Source organism: Balaenoptera musculus, chromosome 19, assembly GCF_009873245.2.
Source record: "Balaenoptera musculus isolate JJ_BM4_2016_0621 chromosome 19, mBalMus1.pri.v3, whole genome shotgun sequence".
Classification (NCBI taxonomy): domain Eukaryota; kingdom Metazoa; phylum Chordata; class Mammalia; order Artiodactyla; family Balaenopteridae; genus Balaenoptera; species Balaenoptera musculus.
In genome coordinates, this window is record NC_045803.1 from 52,946,527 (window position 1) to 52,968,689 (window position 22,163).

Genomic DNA, 22,163 nt, shown 5'->3' on the forward strand with positions numbered 1-22,163 from the left:
GCCTGCGGCGTAGACACCGGCTGGCAGCAACTCTGGGAAGGCAGAGGAAGCTGAGACGACCCCCAGATTCCTCAGGCCAGGAGCACCCCCGGGACTCTACCCATATGAAGGGCTGTATCCTAAACCCAGGACAGAGGAGGGGTGCTGTGGGACCCCAAACCCACGGGTCACAGGGAAGGACCCGCCGCAGAGAGGAGGAGGCTTACCAGTGCGACACCCAGGATCTGGGGGAAGGTATAGGAGGAACAGCCGGCGGGCGTCAGGCGGATGGTGGCGTAGGGGGTCTGAAACCAGGCTTTCTCGCTGGCCCACACGATGTCGCAGAGGGGCAGGATGGAGGCGCCCAGGCCCAGCGCGGGCCCATTGATCGCCACCACGATGGGCTTCTTAAACTGGATAAAGGCCTTCACAAAGTCCCTGGGGAAGAGAGAAGACCCTCTTTAGCAGGTGAGCAGCCCTGCCGAGACCCACGGACACCCTTGATTCTGTCGAGGCGGAAATAAGCTTCCCCAGGTGCTGGGAAGCACCCACAGGTCATGAGGGAAGTGGGTGCTCAGCAGGGGTCTCATTCTCCCGGACACCAAGCCCCAGAGCTGCGGGCACAGGCGTGGCACACTTAGTGGGTGGCGCCAGGTTTTCAGAGGGAAACTCATGGGGTGATCACGGTTTGCCCAGAGGGCCCCAGGTCATGCCCGTTGTCCCAGCACTGCACCAGGCTACCCTGTCCTTCCACCCCCTAGATATTGACAAAGTGTAAATATCCTTAAGGAAGACCGCTTGAATGTTAAGGTTCTGAACAGAACCAAAAGGAGGGTGTTACAAGGAGGGGTATGTGAACTCAAGGAGAGAAGGAACATTCTAAGGGCACTGGCGAGGGTGGAATTGGTGGCTTTGAGAGGATGAACCTCTTGTTATTCGAGGTGCTCCGAGTTTGGTCCAATGGTCACCCTGGGTGATGCTGTAGAGCGAATTCAAGCTTCAGACGGTAGGCACAGGTGGGGATTGATGACATTTAAGAGTTCTTTCAGTCCTAGGATCGTCTGACTCTGAGTTACCTAAAGGCGTGCCAGACTCACCCGGGGTGGTTCCAGAATGCTGACAAGGGTCTCTATATTTGGGTGGCTTTGACCAAAATTGGGGAAGGACGCTGGGCTCCCCTGGAGGTGTGAGGCATCTGGCACCATGACTACGAATTAGGCGATATGCTATCTCCCTGCGCTTCTGCGTTGAGCAAGGTTACAGTGTGCATCTTTAATATTAAACAGAGATACCTACAATAACCTCTACTTCCTTGCCTTAGAACACTTTTCACCTTTCCCTTAGTTGCTGTATTAAGGTCTATAAAATTTTAATATTCGTGTGGACACGGAGGAAAGATCCAGGATGTCTAGCAAAGCTTGCATCCCTCATTATTCTCAGGTGGAAGACTGGAAACTAACAAGAACTCACAAGAATAAAATCCAGACTCCTGACCATGACCCTGGTCTGCCTCTGCTTACCTCTCCAGACTTATCTCCTGTCTCTCTCACCCCTGCTCACCGTGCAGGAGCTGCATGGGCCTGCTGAGAGTTCTTGGAAAACACCACTATCACAATTTGCAATTATCCTAATTATGTGCTTGCTTACTTGAATTCTCCTCCCCCTTTAGTTCCTTAAGGAAACTCACAGGTCTGGCTTGGGCACTGCTTGGTCTCCATGCATACTGGAATTAACACTCAGTAAACAATCTCCCAGAATGAGAGCAAAGACTGCAGATGTGTGGCGGTGATGCACGAGCTATTCACCAGACCTGGTTTCCCTTCCCTCTTCTTCCCGAGGCTGCAGCTGGAACATGGTCCCCAGCCTCCCTTGCAGTTGGCTGTGGCCAAGTAACCAGGTGCTGGCCGATGGGATGTAAGTGGAAACCAAATACACACTTCCGGGCCTGATGCAAGGAAACCTCCCACCACACAGCCCCCCAAGCCCTCTCATCTTGACAAGCTTGGCAATCTTGGAAGACCTTTGTTGAGCCACAAGATGGAAGGAGTTTGAGTTCCTGAGTCACCACTTGGAGGATAGGCATGGGCTGATCAGCAACTTCTGTTCTAGGTTCACATATATGTGAAGTAAATTTCTATCACAGCTGAGCTGTTATATACATTTGGGGTTCATTTGTTACAGCAGCTAATACTTAACTAATACAAATGTCGAGCTGATTTATCCCTTCTCAGTTGATACTATTCCCCCCGAATTCTTATCAAAAGATGTGGGTATCACGGTGATATGCTGGGATCAGATTGAATTGTGAGAAGACTGCTTAATACTCTACTGGGGTAGGGGGTATCTTAGCACCTACATGTTGTCATGAAAGTACACGCCCAGGCTTGAGATGTCAGATTTCCTGACTTCCGTGTGACTCCGTGAGTAGATTCTCTGTGAGGTATCTCAGTCACTGCTGCCCCACTGTGGCTGATCCCAGAAGGATACTGCTACACAGAGGGAGACCTGGCACCATGGCCTTCTGAGTCCTGGTTTTCCAGTGGCCCATTTCCTGTCTTGACTTTCTAACTTCATGGCCTCAGTCACTGGTTTTAACAAGTGCTTTTTACCAAATGCAATTTGGAGTCTGCAGGAGATGTGGGGCTTCCTTGTAGGGTCCCTGGAACCACAGGGTTTGGGTGATTTTTAACAGATGTTCCACTCCTAAATCCCCTCATACGATTCCAGGATCTTGGATCTCAGAGTTGGGGAGGACTTTAAGAGGCATGGAGCCAAATCTTCCACTTGGTGCAGAATCCCCTCCACAGCCTCCCGAGGATGCATCATGGCCTCTGTTGAACATTCTCAATAAAGAGGGTCCATCCCTATCAAGGCGCCTCCCTGCCGAGGCCCTTATGTGGGCCCCTCCGATACTCCAATTCGCTCTGCTTCACCATCCACACGACAGTTCTTCCAGAATTCATCTGGGCCCTCATGACTTTCCAGAAGCTTCCCCTTCCAGACCCAGAGACTTTCACGCTATTGTTTCCAACCTGAGCTCTGTGCAGGGGCACCACGGACCCCCGAGGAGGGCTAAGGGGGCCAGGTGTGCTCAGCTCCGACCCTCCACCCCCAAGCTCCCCTGTTTCAGTCCAGCAGCCTCGTGAATTCATTTCCGTGATATAAAAATGTGATGCGCAGACCGCCCTCCCCATCCTTTTCCTCTCACCTCAAGCAGTAGATCTCTATCGCGAGGGCCCGCTGGATGTGGGAGCCAGACAACACACAGGGTATTGCATTACAGACACTGCCGCTCAGACAGCTGACGCTGGTCTGGGTGGCGGGGCTGCGCTGGGGAGATGGCTGGCCGTCTTCCCCCCGCGTCAGAGTCCCTCAGGCTGACACCAGCCCTCGCTGCTCCCTCCACTCAACCTGAGTCCCGGCTAGAGCTGCCGGCTGGAGCTGCTGGGCTGATGTGGCAGAAGGAGCAGGAACTTTGGGGTCTGAAAGACTTGGGGTCAAGTCTCAACACCGCCCCTAACTAGTGGGGAGACCTCGGACAAGTTACCCAGTCTCTGGAGCCTCATTTTACTTCTTGTAAAATGGGAAAGCCAGTGGTGTGTCCACAAGAATTAAATGTGATGGCCCACCAGGGGCACCAGCACAGTGCCTGGCACCCAGGCCACTGTTATCACGGTCGGCGCATCGGCTGGGGGGGGGTGTGGACACAGCTTTCATTCCATTCTCAGTGGTCTGTAATCTGCTCACCTGGCCTGAAGGAGACTCAGCAAAATTCTGCACACGGGGATGTCTGGATTTCACCTGGAGCACTTGGCAACTGTGACCCCGTTATCCAGTCCCTTTAACCGGGGCCGTACACTGCAGCCCTCCCACTGCCAAAGTTCAGAGCCACGTCAGCCGGGACGGGGCCTGTGAGCACCAGGTACACACGGTGACAACCATCCTGGGCCGCCCCCCAGAAGCGCACTCCATAGCCAGACCCAGGCTTAGCTAGGACTTGCGGCTGGAAGTAACAGGAGTAACAATGAAAATAATTCTTCACACTTATTCCAAGTACCCATTCTGGGCCAGGCACGGGCCAAGTACTGCACACAGGTTATCTGACTCCTCTTTGTCCCAGCAGCCCGCCAGCAGGCCACCACAGCCCCTGTGAGGAGTTCAGGTGAGGGCAGCCTCTCCCCCAGGGCTGGGCGGACAGCTTTGCTTGGATCCTGGATAGAGGTGTCTTCGGAATGAGTCACCTGAGCTCTTCACACATCTGTCAGTCCATTCAGCGCACATCTGCAGGGGGAACGCAGCTGCCCGGGCCACGTGCGCGCATGTCTTCTCTACGGAACTTTGAGGGTGGGAAGGGAGCACCGCTGGGGGTACTGTGGCTGCGTGGCCCAGCCGCGAGCGTGCGTGTGCCCGGAGAATCGCAAGGGATGCCCGCAGGTGATAAGGTCCTGTGGCCAAAGTATGTCTCAGCCATGCCAGATGTGAACGAAGTTCTTTCACAAGAGACTGCTCAGACAGTAAATACGTTAACGTGCCTGGAAAATCCGCAGGAGTGGGGACAGAACTCACTTATTGACAGAGCCCCTCGCTCACGATGCTGCTCTGGAAAGCTGCAGAACAGCCTCTGGGAAAGGTTTCTCTGCACTGTGTTCCTGAAACTTCTGGCGCGCTCAGTCAAGGTGCAGAAGCCTCTTGGTTAGTACGGGGCGGGGGTTCTCAACCCTGTCTTCATATTAGAACCACCAAGGGAACTTTAAAACCCCACCACCTCACACACATTAACTCAGAAGCTCCTGGAGGGACCGCCGAGCAGCTGGGTTTTGGAAAAGCTCACTGGGCTGAGAACTGGTGGCCCAGGGGACACCCCCACTCCATCTCCCTGGGTCCCTGCCAGCCCACGAACTAGGAAGCTCCGCTTCCTCTGCCGTCTTTCCCTTTGCTCTCCCTAAGAGAAACTCTCCTTCCTGATGAGATGGCAACTGTCCGAGCTCCACTGACTGCGTTTCTCCAGAGATGAGGTCATGCGTTCAGCATCTCCTCCAGTTTGGGACTCCAGCTAATGCCACCAGTGAAATTCGTAAACCAGGTGAAGGCTACAGCCACGACTTTCCTCAGGCCACAGAGGTAGGCGCCCCATCTCTGACAGTCCCATAAATGAGGAGGGACGCTTATGGGGGACCCTGCTGGCCCCCTCACTATGTGACAAGGTGCCTGGGAAAGGACACAGCCGAGTGGAGCAAAGAACAAACCGCCGTGTACACGGCTGGGCTATCTGCACCTGGGCAGCCTGAGAGCAGCCTGAAACGACGACGCCTTTTCTAATAACTGCCTTCGGGTAGTCCACGTCTCTTCCGGCAAGAATCCTGCCACAGGAAGTGCACAGGGGTTTTAGAGCAGAGATTCTAGGGGATGCTTCCCCCTAAAGAGGGACTCGGAAGCCCACATGTGCAGGCGTCCCTGTGTCACCTCTTGGAGGCTCTGCATCCCCTGGAAGCCTTCCTTCCCCTGCGGGAATCAGCTTCCGGGAGACGCTGCCAGAGCCCAGTGAGACTGGAGGCCCCAGAAAATCCCGAACACGCGGCCCGAGGCTCCACGACTCCACGCAGAGTAAGTGCTCCTTTTCAAGGGACCAGGAGGTATCACTGAACCGTGGCTTGTCTGAGGACCACATACGATGCAGCAGCGGGCATATGTGCCCTTCCCAGGACGGAGGACCCGTGACAGCCTTGCTGGAAATCACGCTCACTTGCTTTTGACAAATGCATAAAGAATGGGGAAGTAACTACCCTTCAGTGTCCCAGAGGAGATACTGATCTTTGGGATTGGATGTCACCCCGAGGATTCCACTTTTTGCCCCAAAGGCAGTAAGACAGTGGGGGAAACATTCCCCACCCCATTGGATCTGCATATACGCAGCTCCCCACATCCATCCTTCTCCCCAGGGCTGAGCCAGGTCAGCTCCAGGAGGCAGGGACCCCCAGAAAAGCAAAGATTTCACCATCAGGCAGAGGGTGGGAGTAGTCTGTATAAGACTTGGGCATTACCAGACACTGGGCTTAATATAAAGAAATACAATCTCTTTTTGATCAAAAGAATAAAGTGGGATATAACCCAGAGTGTAAAAGCATCCCTAATTTTGGCAGGAAAACACTGGATGCCCAATTAAAATCTGAATTTCAGATAAACATCAAAAAATTTTTTTAGTATTTGTATATCCCACATACTGCATGGGATGGGATATACCTACGGTTTAGAAAATGTTTCATTGTTGGAAATTCAAATTTAACTGAGCAGTCTGTAGTTTTTTTAAATTTTATTTATTAATTTTTTTGGCTGCACCGCGCAGCATGTGGGATCTTAGTTCCCCAACTAGGGAGGGAACCCTTGCCTGCAGCCATGGAAGCGTGGCGTCTTAACCACTGGACCGCCAGGGAAGTCCCTGAGCAGCCTGTATTTTTCGGTGGTAAGCGTGGCAGCCCTAGGCAGGTCCCCAAGTGCTCGAACGTGAGCAGGGCTCACCTGATGGCCTCTGCAATCCGGGTGCTCTCCTTCCTCCGGTCACTGGACAAGCGGCCAATTAGGTAGGAGTAATCCAGGCCACTGCAGAACACGCTGCCCACGGCGCTGAGGAGCAGCAGTTTGCTGTCGTCCGTGGCCGCGTTGCAGAGCGCGCGCCGCACCTCCTTCATGATCTGTGGGCGGAGAGGGATTTGCGGGGGTGAGCGTCCATTTGTAAGCCAGGGGCCTCCAGACCTATGCCGACCCCTGGGCGCAGAGGCCAGTCTACTCGGCCTGCACAGGGAGCCTCCCCCGAACACATGCCACGTCCGGACCAAGCAATGAAACGCCAAACCAGACACCCTGCACCAACCCGGAAGCAGCACAGAGCGCTAAGGAGGTGCCAGGGGGGTCACTGGCTGCAGACTCGGAAGCCTGGCGTGGAGCCATCCAATCCCTGGTAAATCTCTGCAGATCTTCCTCCAGCATTCGCTTGTTTAGCCCTTTCTGAGGTGTGGGAAAATAGTCCTGTGCACAGCCCAGGTGAGGTATGTTAGCCATCACTAGAAGACCCGGTTTAATTACACTCTTCCTTACCCTTAACTCCACTAAGATGCTCACGTGGCTCACAGGTGGCACATAGGAAGTGGGCTTTGGCAACAGACCCATAACGTTTTCCAGGTGCTGAGGAAAATAACCAGTAAACACATATTCTGTATCCAGCTAAACCATCATTCAAAGGCAAGGGTGAAGAGTAGGCATTTTCAGTTAAAAGAATGTTTGCCACCCTTAGGCCCTCACTGAAAGAACTAAAAAAGGATGTACTTCAAGAAGAAGAAAACCATATTCAGAAAGAAAAACTGACGTGTAAGGACCAGCAACCGGCATAGAAAGTGGAGAATGTGTTAGTAAATCAATATAAGAATTGACTGTAAAAATCATCATACTGATAGTGGCTAATTGAAGGCTGGGGTTTTGCACAAGGCAGAACTATAGTCTTAGGCAATAACATTGGGTAAGATGACGAGAGTTAGGGTGTGCCGAGGTTCTGTGTCTGGGAGCGGTGCAGAGGGTCATGATCACATTTAGACTCCGCTACGTGTACACAGCTTAAGGAAAACTTCTTAAAAGTACGTGAATTGCAATGAATGGCTGCAGGGGAGGGGCAAAATAAAGAAAGCTCAATCACTCAATCCAACAGAAGTTAGGGATGCAGGAAGAATAAGTGCAAAAGGTGCACGGTAAGAAAAAACAAGGCATTTACTTGCCTGAGTGGAGCTGACAGTCCAACAGGAGAGACAGTAAAGGAACAGGCTTTTAAAGGATTGTTATTAATTATTCAAAAGGCAGAATCACAGGGTACAGTGGGGAAATTTTATGAGAGCATTGTTTTTTAAATTGTACTTTAAATGACACACCCTCCCGCCGCCCCACTTAATTAAGCACTTAAGAGGGGCCAGGGACTGCATCTGTTAACTTCCACGTAATATTTTACTCCAAACAAAATTCCTGTAAGGTAGGGAATGGTATCCCAATCTTGCAGATGAAGCAAGGAAGACTCAGAGAAGCGAAGTAAGTGGTTCAAGGTCACCAGTAAGAGGCAGAACCAGGATGCAAATCTCACCCCTACGTCCCTTCTCTGTCCACGACTGCACACTGCAGGATGACTTAAATAAATGGATGAATCTTTGTGGAAAAAAAACCAGGCCTAGACGTCAATCTGAATCAAGACTCTTGGGTCTGAGCTCTGTGAGAAGGACGGGAGAAGTACTTTCCACTCTTAACAGGGGATAAGCCACAGATACTCACTTTGAACATCAGAAAAGCTAACAGGCCACTATCATGTGAGTCCTTTAATCCATCTGCCTCCAGAAATAGACACACTCTCACCTAGATATGAACTCTATTTCTCCGAGAGGCAAAGAAAACCCTGCTCTGAAGACATGAGCTGCACTTCTGCATGTGACTCCCCATGCGAGGGCACACGTACTTGTCAATTAGCAAAAACAAAATCAAACACGGCGGCTGCCTCCTTTACGAATTAAATGGAAAGTAGCTTTGTGTTTTGTTCATACAACGAAAGTACAAATTACATTTTTAATTTAAAAAATGTATGTATCTAGTTAGTACGCCTTTCCTTTGCCTTTCTCGTGTTGGTAATCCAATTTGGACTGATGGCTAAGGTGCCACCTTCTTGAAGGACCACGCCCCGTCCCACCCCCAATTTTATAACGTAACTGGTGTGTTTAGAGTAAAACGTTCTAAAATTATTACACACTCCCTTGCCTTCTTAACCAGAACACACGGCACACGTGTAACTACCTCTCCATGTCAAGTGCTAGCCTGTAAAGGAGCAGTCCCCTCAGAGGCTCCCAGGGCACGCTTCTGTTACAAAATGTGCCGGACCGTGGTGCATCTGGAAGTCCCAGACCCGACCTGGAGATTCACTGCCCCTGCTCTGCACTTGCCGGTCACCACCTGCTCCTGCGTGAGTGTCTGCTAGAGAAAGCACGCTCTTCCCTGCCGCTTCTACCTTTTGATCTGCCACGGGTTGGAAGCAGATGACCAAATCCATTAAAAGTGGGTATAAAAAGGGAGCAGGCCAGGGTCCCTCTCTCTCCGTCACCTTTACTTGCTGAACCCAGTCACCCAGGGCCCGTCTCAACTGCGACCACCCTCACGAAGGCCTTCCCAAATACCCCAGACAAAACGCCACCCCCTCCTTCTCCTGACACCCCAAGTACTTTAAAGCCCCGCTATGACACTTCTACAAACTCCCTGGTAGAACGTGTGCCTCCTTACTTTATCCTGCCTCCTTCCTGATTTAAACCCCTGTGACAGGCAGCCTCTAAGGCAGCTGGTATTCACACCTGTGTGCAATCCCCTCCCCTCGAGTACAGACAGGACCTAGTGAGCCACTTCTAACCGAGAGAATATGGTAAAGTGACGGGATGCCCCTTTCAAGAGGAGACTAAGATACAAGATGACTACAGCTTGTCTTGGCTGTCCTCTTTTTTTTTTTTTTTTTTTCCTGGCTGCACTGCGAGGCTTGCGGGATCTTAGTTCCCCAACCAAGGATTGAACCCGGGCCCCGGCAGTGAAAGCGCCAAGTCCTAACCACTGGACCGCCTGGGAATTCCCTCGGCCGTAATCTTTTGCTAAACCTCTTTCTTGGAGCTCTCGGTCCAGGGGATGCAGGCTGCCATGCTGTGAGTAGCCCTATGGAGAGGCTATGCCATAGTCCATGGGGAGTAGCCAGTGACAAGGAACTGATGTCTCTGGGCAGTGAGGACCTGGCACCTGCCAGCAGCCACCTGGAGGAGCGTGAAAGTGGAGCCTCCCCCATCGAGCCTTCAGGTGAGACTGCAGCCCCAGCCAACACCTCAACTGCAGCCTTGTGGGAGACTCTGAGGCAGAAGTACCCAGCTAAGCCAAGCCAGCACTCTTGACCCTCACAGACTGTGCCTGTTGTTTTAAGATGCTAAGTTTAGGGCAATGTGTTATTATTGTGGTAATATAACTAACACCATCCCTTAAGAGTTTAAATAAGGACTTCCCTGGTGGCTCAGTGGTTAAGAATCCACCTGCCAACTGAGGTGACACGGGTTCGATCCTTGGTCCGGGAAGATCCCACATGCCACGGAGCAACTAAGCCCGTGCGCCACAGCTACTGAGCCTGCGCTCTAGAGCCTGTGAGCTACAACTACTGAGCCCACGTGCCACAACTACTGAGCCCATGTGCCACAACTACTGAACCTGCATGCCGCAACTACTGAGCCCACATGCTGCAACTACTGAAGCCCGTGCACCTACAGCCCATGCTCCGCAACAAGAGAAACCACCGCGATGAGAAGCCCACGCACAATGAAGAGTAGACCCTGCTCGCCACAGCTACAGAAAGCCTGTGCACAGCAACAAAGACCAAACACAGCCAAAAAAAAAAAAAGAGCTTCAATAAAATAGTACTCTACTCATCTGTTTAGCACTATAACACCAGGAAACTGTGCATGTAACAGAATTTAATAAATGTTTGTTGGATTGAGTGAATGGCACAGTGTTTACCTCCTCAAGAAGTTTAGAGTCTAATGGAGGCAATCAGACATTTCACAAATTACCACACAGCTACACATACACTGACAACTGGGATGTGTTCCAGAAGCCAGAGTGCGGAGGCCATGAGAGACAGACATGACCTGGTCCAGGAGGGGAGGGAAGACTTGCCTGTGGAAGCAATGGCTGAGCTGAGATCTTTAGGAACAGCAAGGCCCAGCTAAGCCAGGAGGGAAGGAAGGCTGCTTTAGTCAGAAAGACAGGCATGTACAAAGGCCCTGGGGCAGGTGTGAGCATGAAGGAAAGCCAGGGTGACCAGAGTGCAGGGGGAGAGAAGAGTGGAAGTCCCAAATCCGTTCTTGAGATTCACTGCCCCTGCTCTGCATGTGATGTGAGATGAGGCTGGAGGGTCAGAAGCACCAGCCTCGCCAGCAACATTAGTTAAGGGTTTTGATTCTTATCAAGAACGATCAGGAGCCATTGATGTCTTTGAAGTGTGTGTGTGTGTGTGTGTGTGTGTGTAACAGGGGTGACTTGATCATATTTGCATTTCCAAAAGATCACTCTGCCTTCTGAAGAACGGATGACAGGGCAGGAAACGTTGACAGTGGGCAGACTTGTTAGTAGGTTATTACAATAGTGCAGACAAAATAGCTAGTAGTGTGGACTCTCACGGTTGTGATGGAAACAGAAGGAAACATATGAGAGCTATTTAAGAATTCACTGGCTTGCAGATGGTGTGGATATAGCAGATATGATCAAGAGGGTGTGAGGTGTGCCCCCGTGGAGGGCGGTGATCTGTCTGCCGAGGCTGGGAGCCACCAAGAAAACCAGGAACAGAGTGAAGGCCTGAGGTCCTCTCCTAATGGGAAAGTGAATGAGCTTTTAATCACCCAGGCTCTGGACAATCTATTTTGCTGGCTCTTTCCTTAAGGGGCATTTTCATTATTTTCCTGGCTCTTTGCTGTATTCCAGACAGGAGAAATATTACAACACAGCTGCTAGCCTCAGAATCTAGTTAATACACCCAGTAATGTATGAATTTCTGCCCATGAGGCCGATCCAGCCAATGTCACATATACAACTAGAAAAAGAATTCAGTCATGACCGTGAAGGAGGCCTCCTTCCGGTCCCTCCATGAACGAGCAGGGCTGGGCCTGCCGGTGGCTGTTAAATCACCCCCGTTTCATCTTAACAATGATAGGAACACGCGCTGACTACCTCCTAGGTGCCAGGGACTCTGAGAGCCTCTTTTGCAGATATTGTCTCTAATCCCACAGGGAAGATACTGTCTAATTTCTGTAAATGAGAATGCTCAGAGAAGGAAAGTAATCCCAAGGTAAGAGAAGAGGTAAATTAGTGGAAGGAGGATTCAAACCCGGTCCGCTAGGCTCCTCCGCTAACTCTGTACCCCTCCGTAACACCACCTTCTCATTTCAGCAGGACCTTCATTTCGCGGCTACTTTACCCCGTTAGCCAATTTATCCATAGAGTCAATCCACTTTGGTTGCTGAGAGAGCTGAAAACACCGGATCAATGACTGTTTCTCCGTCTTCCTCCTGTTCTGTTACTGACAGACACCAATTAGGAGTAAACCCCCTAATTAACCAAGCCCACGGCTCGGGAGGTGAGAACCCGGGCACCTTAAATCACTTGAATGTCACACGTTTCTGTGATGAGAAGGCAACAGTTAGTACACAGAGCTGCTCCAAAGAGACAGAATGAACTGGGAGACTTCCCATTTATTCGGTTTATCAGAGGAAAATACTGTGCCTTCTCAAGCACGCTTTTTTTTTTTTTAAATAAATTTATTTATTTATTTTTGGCTGCGTTGAGTCTTCGTTGCTGTGCGTGGGCTTTTCTCTAGTTGCAGCGAGCGGGGGCTACTCTTCGTTGCGGTGCGTGGGCTTGTCATTGCAGTGGCTTCTCTTGTTGTGAAGCACGGACCCTAGGCGTGCAAGCTTCAGTAGTTGTGGCACGCGGGCTCACTGGCTGTGGCTCGCAGGCTCTAGAGCACAGGCTCAGTAGTTGTGGCACATAGGCTTAGTTGCTGCGCAGCATGTGGGATCTTCCTGGACCAGGGCTCGAACCCACGTCCCCTGCATTGGCAGGCAGATTCTTAACCACTGTGGCACCATGGAGGTCCCAAGCACCCTTTTTAAAAGTAGTGAAGTAGAAAAAATATCTAAGAAGAATCGGTCTCGTGTGAATGTTTCATGATGAGCTTAAAATAACAAGGCTTCCAGGTGTATAAACATGTGAAGGGCGGTCTTTGGGGTAAACCGCAGACCCCAGACTCTGAGTCCTACGCAGAGGTCTACACAGCAGAGAACCCTGAGGTGGTTCTGCTGAAGGTGGAGCGGGGAGAGACCCCCAAAACACCATGCTTAGAAGAGGGGCAATGAGCAACCAGCAGCCTCCTTAACTACACAGGCTTTAGCCGCTCTCTTCCCTCACAGGTTGACAAGCATTCCTGACTGTCACCCCACAATCCCGAAAAAGAGCCACAGTCTATGTAAATCATAATGATAAGACACGTGATTGCAGGTTCAAGGACACAGCACCTCCCACTCCACCCACTTCAGGGGCCACCCTGAGTGCAGTGGACATACTGGGCAGTGCCAGGCCACCTAGCTGTCTCCATCTGGCTGGGCGGCCACTCCTTGACTGTGTCCCACCTAAAAGAAAACACACCCCTGTGGTTTACCCTCCAGGTCTGCACTGCTACGGTGGACACTGGAGTGCGGGATGTCAAGGGACAGAACAAGGGGGTTTGCACTGAACTGTCTTCAATGGGCCAGGCACTGGGCTGAGGGCCAGGACAAAAGGATGGGTGAAAGTGGTGAGGGCCCTGCCCTCCTGAAGCTCTGCGACCCCAGGCCTGTTCAGTTCTCTAGGCCTACATTGTCTCCTCTGTAAGAGGTGGATCATAATAATCCTACATCAGAAGGGTACTGGTGGGATGAAATGGGATAAATAGCAAATGTAAAGCCTGAAGAGCCACTACTAGACACACCACAGTCGTTTTTGCCATTGATCAGTCTACGCCCTGCCCAGGTCGGTCCAGTTGGAGAAGACTGCTTAGATGCATGTTTTCCCACATTTGCACCATTACCAATCTCTTCATTGCTCCCTACTAAGTATCCCATATTCTGAATGGTGTTGTCTACCTAACTGCATTAAGTATTCCCTGTTTCCCTGTTCTATTCATCTAAAAGACATAAGTAGGATTAGCATTTTAAAAAGTAATAGAGGAAAAAGGTAAATTGGACTTCACCAAAACTTTAAAAATTGTATATCAAAGACTGCTATCTAGAAAGGAAAAAGACAAGCCATAGAATGGAAGTATCATAGCTCTGATAAGGGTCTAGTATCCAGAACTTACAGAGAACACTCAAAACTCAACAATAAAAAGAAAAAAAATCCCATTTTTAAAACTAGGCAAAGGATTTGAATAGACATCTCTCCAAAGAAGGTAGACAAATGGCCAACAGGCACCTGAGAAGATGCCCAACATCATCAGTCACTAGGAAAATGCAAATCAGAACCACAATGAGACAGCACCTCACTCCCACTAAAACGGCTGTAATAGAAAAGACAGATAATAATAAGTGCTGACAAAGATGTGGAGAAATTGGGACCTTCACATACCACTGGTGGGGATGTAAAATGGTCCAGCCACTGGGGAAAATAGTTTGGCAGTTCCTCAAAAAGTCAAATATGGAGTTACTATATGACCCAGCAATTCCATAATTAGGAATATATCCAAGAAAACTGAAAACATATGTTCACACAAAAACATATATACAAATGTCCATAACATTATTTTTCATGATAGCCCAAAGTGGAGACAATCCAAATGTCCCTCAACTGGAGAACTAATAGACAAAATGTGGCCTATCCACACATGGAAGAGGGATGAAGCACTGATCATGCCACCACATGGAGAAACCCCCGAAACACTGTGCTGAGTGAAAGAAGCCAGTCATGGAAGACCATGTACTGTAGGATTCCATGAATACGAAATGTCCAGAATAGGCAAATCCACAGAGACAGAAAGGAGATTAGTGGTTGCCGGGGACTTGGGCGGGGGGAGAACGGGGTGACTGTTAATGGGCACAGGGTTTCCTTTGGGGGTGATGGAAATGTCCTGGAATGAGTGCCAATGGCTGCACAACCTGGTGAATATACTAAGCACCACCGAACGGTACATTTTAAAAGGGTAAAATTTATGGTATGTGAATTACATCTCCATTAAAAAAAACTATAAGCGAGCTGACTGAATATAATGCCATCTAAAGCAAAGAAATTTGACATGCTGATTATAATGCAGTTTCACTGGAAAAGCCCAAGATACGATGCTTGGTTTCTGGGGCTAATACTGACTAATTCTGTGACCACAATCAGTTTATTGGATCTCTCTGTTTACCGGGGTCTTCATCTTCAAAATGGGATAATATGGTTACTGGTCATAAAGATCAGACGGATAACGTATGTAAGGTGATGAGCAAATTGGGTCCTGCGGTCAAGTCTGCACGAGTGTCGGCTGTCTCCATCAGCTCCTGACGGCACAGAGAGAGAGCCAGCGCCCTACCGTGACTGCCTCAGAGTGACACCCCCCCCCCATCCTGCCCCCTCACCTCAGGGGTCAGCGCGTTGTTGTCCGAGGTCTGGCTGGACAGCAGGATGTGCGTGAAGCCCTCTTCCTTCCGCACGACAATGTCCCGAAAGCGACAGTTGCTTTCGTTCTGGCGGACGCTGTACCTGAGCCTCTTGTCAAAGACGTAGTCCTTCTCCGCTTCCAGCTTCCTCTTCACCGGGCTGTGCAGGTTTAGTCCCCCGTTGGTCAGAGCAGAGCCTTCCAAAATCAGAGGAACAAAGTGAGAAACTGACTGGGGAACAGTCACACAGGAGTGTCATCAGAGAACGCTCAGATTTTCACGGAAAGGGTCCGATGTGGCTGGGACCCGTGCGCAGCTCTGTTCTGGGTGGTGAAGGGCCTGGGGCTTAACGGCTACATCTCCAAACTTGGAAGAGCACAGACAGGACTCTCTGTGAATGACCCCATGCAATCCTTGATTCCCTCTCCCACACATCTACCCATGAGCACCCAGCTTCTGCTTGGGTGCCTTCAGCAACGGGGAACCCGACAACGGCCACGAAACAAAACAAACAAACAAAACCGAAAAACTGCAGCTTTACTCATAATAACCAAAAATCAGAAGCAACCAATATGCCCTTTACTAGGTGAATGGATAAACAAACTCTGGTTCATTCACACAATAGAATATTTGGCATAAAAAGAAATTCATTATCAAGCCACAAAAATACATGAATGAATCTGAAATGCGTATTACTAAGAAGCCACTCTGAAAAGGCTACACATTACATGATTCCAATTATGTGACATTCTAGAAAAGGCAAAAGTACAGAAACAGTAAAAAGATCAGTGGTTGCCAGGGGTTCAGGTGGAATAAGAGGAGGGTGGAATTGGTGAAGCGTAGGGGATTTTTTGAGGGCAGTGAAACTACTCTGTATGATACTATGATGGTGAATATGAGACATAAAGCATTTGTCGAAACCTGAAGAACTACAGCATAGACAATGAACCTTAAAGTATGCAAAATTTTTTTTAAAAAATTAAGAGATGGGGGGAATCCAAGGATGGAATGCAGAATGTGATAAAAGAATCTAACTGTATGACAAATGTATGAAACCACCTCCCTGAAGAGGGATGGGGGGGGGAAGGCGCTAACCTAAGTAACTTTAGGAATGAGTGGAGTCTGTAAAATTAAAGGCAAAATAACCTGCACAGAAGCAGTGTACTCCAGCTGATAAAGTTGATCTCATGGAGGTAAGTACGAGTTAACAATTCTGATATTATACATGAATGCTGGAGTTGAACAATTACATAAATGGATGGCAGATGGGAAGAAGAAGGTTTCTCAGTGTTGGAGTGGCAGTTTACAGAGAAGCAAGGGGAGGGGGCTAGAATGAGCAACGTGGTAATGGATGAGCATTGAAGACCTCAGTATGAACTCAATACAGATACAGATGGTTACATTCAGAAATATTTACAGATAAGCGTGTACAAACAGGTTAGTATATACATGTGTATTTCCTTGCTCTGTCAGCTGAGAGGGCCCAGAGTCTGACATCCCAATAGCAGTGAGCACACCTGGGGCCCAGAGCTTGGTTTCATTCTCAATAAAAGGAACCAGGGCTCTCTGGAGAAATGGCTGAATCCAGGACTGGGGCAAGAAACATGCAAGATAAGCTTGCAGAGGCTGAAAGGAAGGAAGTACTAAAAAAATAATAATAATAAATAAATAAATAAATAAATAATAACAACAACCATCACAATGATGGGGGTATGTCAAAAGGACACAGGAGCCAACTGAAAGAGCTCCCCATGGCCAAAGGCGGCAGAATTTGAGCAACGACATAAAGTCGTATGTATTGCGTTATAATTGAAAGGACAAAATAAATATCCATGAGTCCATACCGATATAATTAAATGAGATTGAATAAATGAATAAATGGGAGACAAGAGCCAAATCTCCCATGGAGAAGAATTCCAAACAGTTTATGTAGATGGCTCTGCTCTCAAGGGGGTAGAACATAACTTATTTAAGGGCAGGCTGCACAAAGTGACTTCCTTCCAAATGGTGTGGAAAGTTGGGGGGCTCAGGGGGGAGAGTAACAGTGGAGAAACCTGACCGCGGCAGATGGAGAAGTCAAAGCCTTGTTGGCCACGTGATCAAGACCAACACCAACAGGGATAAGTCATGGCGTGGTGTGCACCCCTGGTACGACGTGAGGAGAAGGGCGCTGGACCTCTGGGGTCTTCCTCTCAGAAACCTACAACCCCAGTCTAATCATGCAAAAAAGGTCAGACAAATCCCAATGGAGAAGAGTTCTACAAAATACCTAATCAGTATACTTCAAAACTGTGAAGGTCATTAAAAACCAGGAAAGTCTGAGAAACTGTCACAGTGCATTGGATCCTAAGGAGACATGACGACTAAATGTGATGTGGGATCAGGATCTTGGAACAGACGTTAGGATAAGATATGGACTTTAGTTGATAATGATGCATCAATAGCAGGTCATCAGCTGTAACAGATGTGCCATACTAGTGAAGATGATCATAATACTAGGAGAGACTGAGTATGGGGTATACATGAACTCTATTATCTTTCCAAATTTTCTGGAAATCCAAAAAAGTGAAGTTTATTTTAAAGAGTACATTTTAAAATTAAGTTAACTTTAAAAAACAAAACAAAACAAAAAACCTCCAAGAAAACCACTTCCCAGGCAATTCTGACATATAGGCAGGTTTGAGACCCTGGACCAGTGGTTCTTACCCTTTTTTTTTTTTTAAAGATCATGACAGTTTGGTACTGGCACAAAAACAGAAATATAGATCAATGGAACAGGATAGAAAGCCCAGAGATAAACCCATGCACATATGTCACCTTATCTTTGATAAAGGACGCAAGCATATACAGTGGAGAAAAGACAGCCTCTTCAATAAGTGGTGCTGGGAAAATTGGACAGGTACATGTAAAAGTATGAAATTAGAACACTCCCTGACACCATACACAAAAATAAACTCAAAATGGATTAAAGACCTAAGTGTAAGGCCAGACACTATAAAACTCTTAGAGGAAAACATAGGCAGAACACTCTATGACATAAATCACAGCAAGATCCTTTTGGACCCACCTCCTAGAGAAATGGAAATAAAAACACAAATAAACAAATGGGACCTAATGAAACTTAAAAGCTTTTGCACAGCAAAGGAAACCATAAACAAGACCAAAAGACAACCCTCAGAATGGGAGAAAATATTTGCAAATGAAGCAACTGACAAAGGATTAATCTCCAAGATTTACAAGCAGCTCATGCAGCTCAATAACCAAAAAGCAAACAACCCAATCCAAAAATGGGCAGAAGACCTAAACAGACATTTCTCCAAAGAAGATATACAGATTGCCAACAGACACATGAAAGAATGCTCAACATCATTAATCATTAGAGAAATGCAAATCAAAACTACAATGAGATATCATCTCACACCGGTCAGAATGGCCATCATCAAAAAATCTAGAAACAATAAATGCTGGAGAGGGTGTGGAGAAAAGGGAACACTCTTGCACTGTTGGTGGGAATGTAAATTGATACAGCCACTATGGAGAACAGTATGGAGGTTCCTTAAAAAAAGATCATGAACATCTTTGAAACACACCTATCTATCTATCTATCTATCTATCTATCTATCTATCTATCTATCTATCTATTTATTTTGGCTGTGCTGGGTCTTAGTTGCAGCATGTGGGATCTTTTAGTTGCAGCATGTGGACTTCTTAGTTGCGTCATGCAAACTCTTAGTTGCAGCATGCATGCAGGACCTAGTTCCCTGACCAGGGATCAACCCAAGGCCCCCTGCATTGGGAGTGCGGAGTCTTACCCACTGGACCACCAGGGAAGTCCCCAGTTGTTCTTACACTTGAGCAGGGATCCCGGGTCACGTGAAGAACTGTTAAACCAGCCTGCTGGGCCCACCCCAAGCTGCTGCCCCTGCTCCAGTGACCAGGCTTTGAGAACCAGGGTCTGGATAACGTCAAGGTGGACTCAGATTCTCAGTTAGCATGGGGGGGTCTTGGAATCTCAAGAACCAAGTCAAAGGCAGGGACCAGGAAGTGCTTCCCTGGACCCTTTCCCCGCATACCCCGTCCCCACCCAGACGAGGGCCCAGCCCCGAAGGGGCACAGAAGCAGCAGTGCCTGTGTCACCTGACAGCCTCCAAGAAGCCTCCTCATTTTGTACTTTTCCATCACCCACAGCAACTGGCCTTTGTCAAACACCGTGATGTGAGTAAATGATTCAATGAACTCCGGAAAGTAAACGCGAGCATTTAATTAAAAGCCTTGTGTAAAGGGAGCTGTTTCTTCAGGGTCAACCTCAAAACCTCCAGCTCCGCAGAAGCTTCCTAATTAGAGCTGGCAGATCCGTGCTGGGGACCTGCTGGCAGAGGTCAGCGCATCACCAGAGCTGCTCTCAGCGGCCACCAGCTCTTGCCCGTGAGAAGTCAGAAGCTCGGGGCTTGGGAAGATCAGTGCTTCCCGGGGCTGGGAGAGGTCCGACTAAGCTCCTGCCCCACAACCAAGTCAAGGTGCTGCTTTACAATGATATTAAGGAGGAGGACCTGAGGGTTACCTTTTCTGAGCAGCTCTGTACGCTGTCTCTAAATTCCTCAACAGTCCTACAAAACTGTCATTCTGAGTCCACTTTGCAGATAAGGAAAAGTGAGTCACTTGCTGGGAGCCGTGAAGGTTTTAAGTGGCAGAGCCAGGATTAGAGGCAGCTGCCTCTCCTTTTCTTCAGTAATTCAAAATCTAATTAGGGGCTTCCCTGGTGGCGCAGTGGTTGAGAATCCGCCTGCCAATGCAGGGGACACGGGTTTGAGCCCTGGTCCAGGAAGATCCCACATGCCGCGGAGCAACTAAGCCCGTGCGCCACAGCTACTGAGCCTGCGCTCTACAGCCCGTGAGCCACAACTACTGAGCCCACGAGCCACAACTACTGAGCCCGCATGCCACAACTACTGAGCCCGTGCACCTAGAGCCCGTGCTCCGCAACAGGAGAAGCCACCGCAATGAGACGCCTGTGCACCGCAACAAGGAGCAACCCCTGCACACCTCAACAAGAGAAAGCCTGCACACAGCAACCAAGACCCAATGCAGCCAAAAATAAAAATAAATAAATTTTAAAAAATCTAATTAGTTATCATGTCCTATGGGCCAGCTATAAAACTAGATGTTGGAGATGAAACAAAAATCAGAGAAATAAGGTCCATGCCGTCCCAGAGCTTGCTTCAGGCGTGGGAGATGGAAAGTAAACAAGTAGACTAATAGTTACAATAATGACAGATGGGAAAAGATAGGGTGACATGATAAAAAATACTGCATGGGGGGGTTCTCTGTGAAGGAGCCCATGGTCTTTCTGTTAAAGCATAAGGGGAAGCAGCCCCTAAGGGACCATCTGACCAAATAATCCATAAAACTATGTGAGGAAAACAGACCTGTTTATTCTCTATTAGGACACATGGCTCACATCTCCAACGGTGACTTGGAAGATGCACCATCTCTGGGCCAGAGAAGGGAGGAAGCCTCCGTGAGGGCCCGGATTCACTCACGTACAGCTGCGTTAAGTTACCTTTCTGGACCTAACTCTGACCTCACACGGAGGTGCTCTCAAGCCCACTCCTCTTCTGGGGCACCATGCCTCTGGAGAGATGGGGGCAGGCTGGCGGGGAAGGCACCATGGGAAATAGAACATGCCGGAAGCATAGCAGTTTGGGGCTTTGCAGCCAGACAGCATGGGAATCCCAGCCCTGTGTTTGCTCATCAGGAGAAGCTAGAAGCCACATGAGCCCTTGAGTGTCGTCTCCTTTGTCATAAGATGGGGTTAGTGGTACCTGCTTTTCAGGGTTGTTCGGAGCTAATTTAACTAAGGAACCGATATGGGATTAGCAAGTGCCTGGCTCATTCCAGGCACTGCAGAAATGTTAGCTAAAGGATGCCAAGTCATTCCAAAAATGAGGAATTAGCTGGTGAGTCCTTGTAGCCCCGCCTCTCGCACTCCCAGCCCCACACGCTCCCTCCAAGCCCGGGGAACAGACCCAGGAGAGATGGGTGAACACCCTGGTGAGCCCGAAGGCCAGAGTGAAAACCCAGTGGCGGCCGGCGTTCAAACCCCACACCCCGTCCTCTCAGGGCTGCGAGGCTAGAGGTCACCATCCCTCCTCTGTGCTCCCACTTCCCGCACGTGGATGATTGCGAAGTGCAGGGACATGTGCTGTGCTTCTGGGACAAAGGACCTGCCCCCCCACTCCCCGAATCAGGCTAGTTTCCTTCCTTCCACTCCCTTCAAGCCTTCTCACATTCCTTCCTTCAGAGTACAAAGGAGTATTTCCCATTAGGAAGGCTCCATAGAATCATGCTCTGACACAGCCCCTCTGCTCCAGACGTGCAGAGGTGACAGAGACAACACTGGGCTCACAAACAGCCATCTCTGTGTGTGTGAGGCAGAGCATCAGCACAAAGCTCGATGTAGGGGTGGGGGCCAGGGGTGCTGGGCGGGAAGGGGACCCAGGGGGCAGCAGAAACCAAGCATCCCACTCGAGATGGGAGGAGGGATCCAGGGGATGGAAGCCAGGCAATGGCATGATGCCCTCCCACGAAGGCAGAACAACAGTGACAAAACCACGTGCTGTCCACGGCCAAGGCTTTATCGGGAGCTCTGCGCCAGGTGGAGGGAGAGACAGGAAGCAAAGAAAGACAAAAACCAACTTCCCTCTTGAAATGAGCCTGTACACCAAAATTCTGAAATAGGAAGATATCTAATGCTCAGAATTCTAGCCAATAAAATCAGTACTGGTGACATGAATGAATCCAAATCAGATAAATTGAATATTATGAGACAATCTGACAAGGACTTTAGAATAGGAATGTTTAGAATGCTAAAAGTGATAGATGTGAGAAAAAGAGTCATTTAAAATAAACAAGAAATTCTCAGACAAAAGCAGACAGAAAGGAAAAGAGCACAGGGGTAAGGTAAAGAACTAATTAAAA

At 49.1% G+C, this 22,163-nt stretch overlaps 1 protein-coding gene across 4 annotated transcripts in view; it reads right to left on the bottom strand.

The window, feature by feature from the left end:
• Positions 1-22,163, bottom strand: part of CDYL2 (chromodomain Y like 2) — a 177,781-nt gene that overhangs the window by 11,018 nt on the left and 144,600 nt on the right. For all 4 annotated transcript variants that reach the window (XR_005017548.1, XM_036834677.1, XM_036834678.1 and 1 more), the window contains exons 3-5: positions 15,165-15,382; positions 6,496-6,668; positions 207-417 (exon numbers count right to left, since the gene is read on the bottom strand). Coding sequence is in view for 3 of the 4 variants with exons in the window: in XM_036834677.1 (XP_036690572.1) it covers positions 207-417; positions 6,496-6,668; positions 15,165-15,382 (602 nt within the window). In the remaining variant the exon portion in view is untranslated. The remainder of the gene's footprint in view (positions 1-206; positions 418-6,495; positions 6,669-15,164; positions 15,383-22,163) is intronic.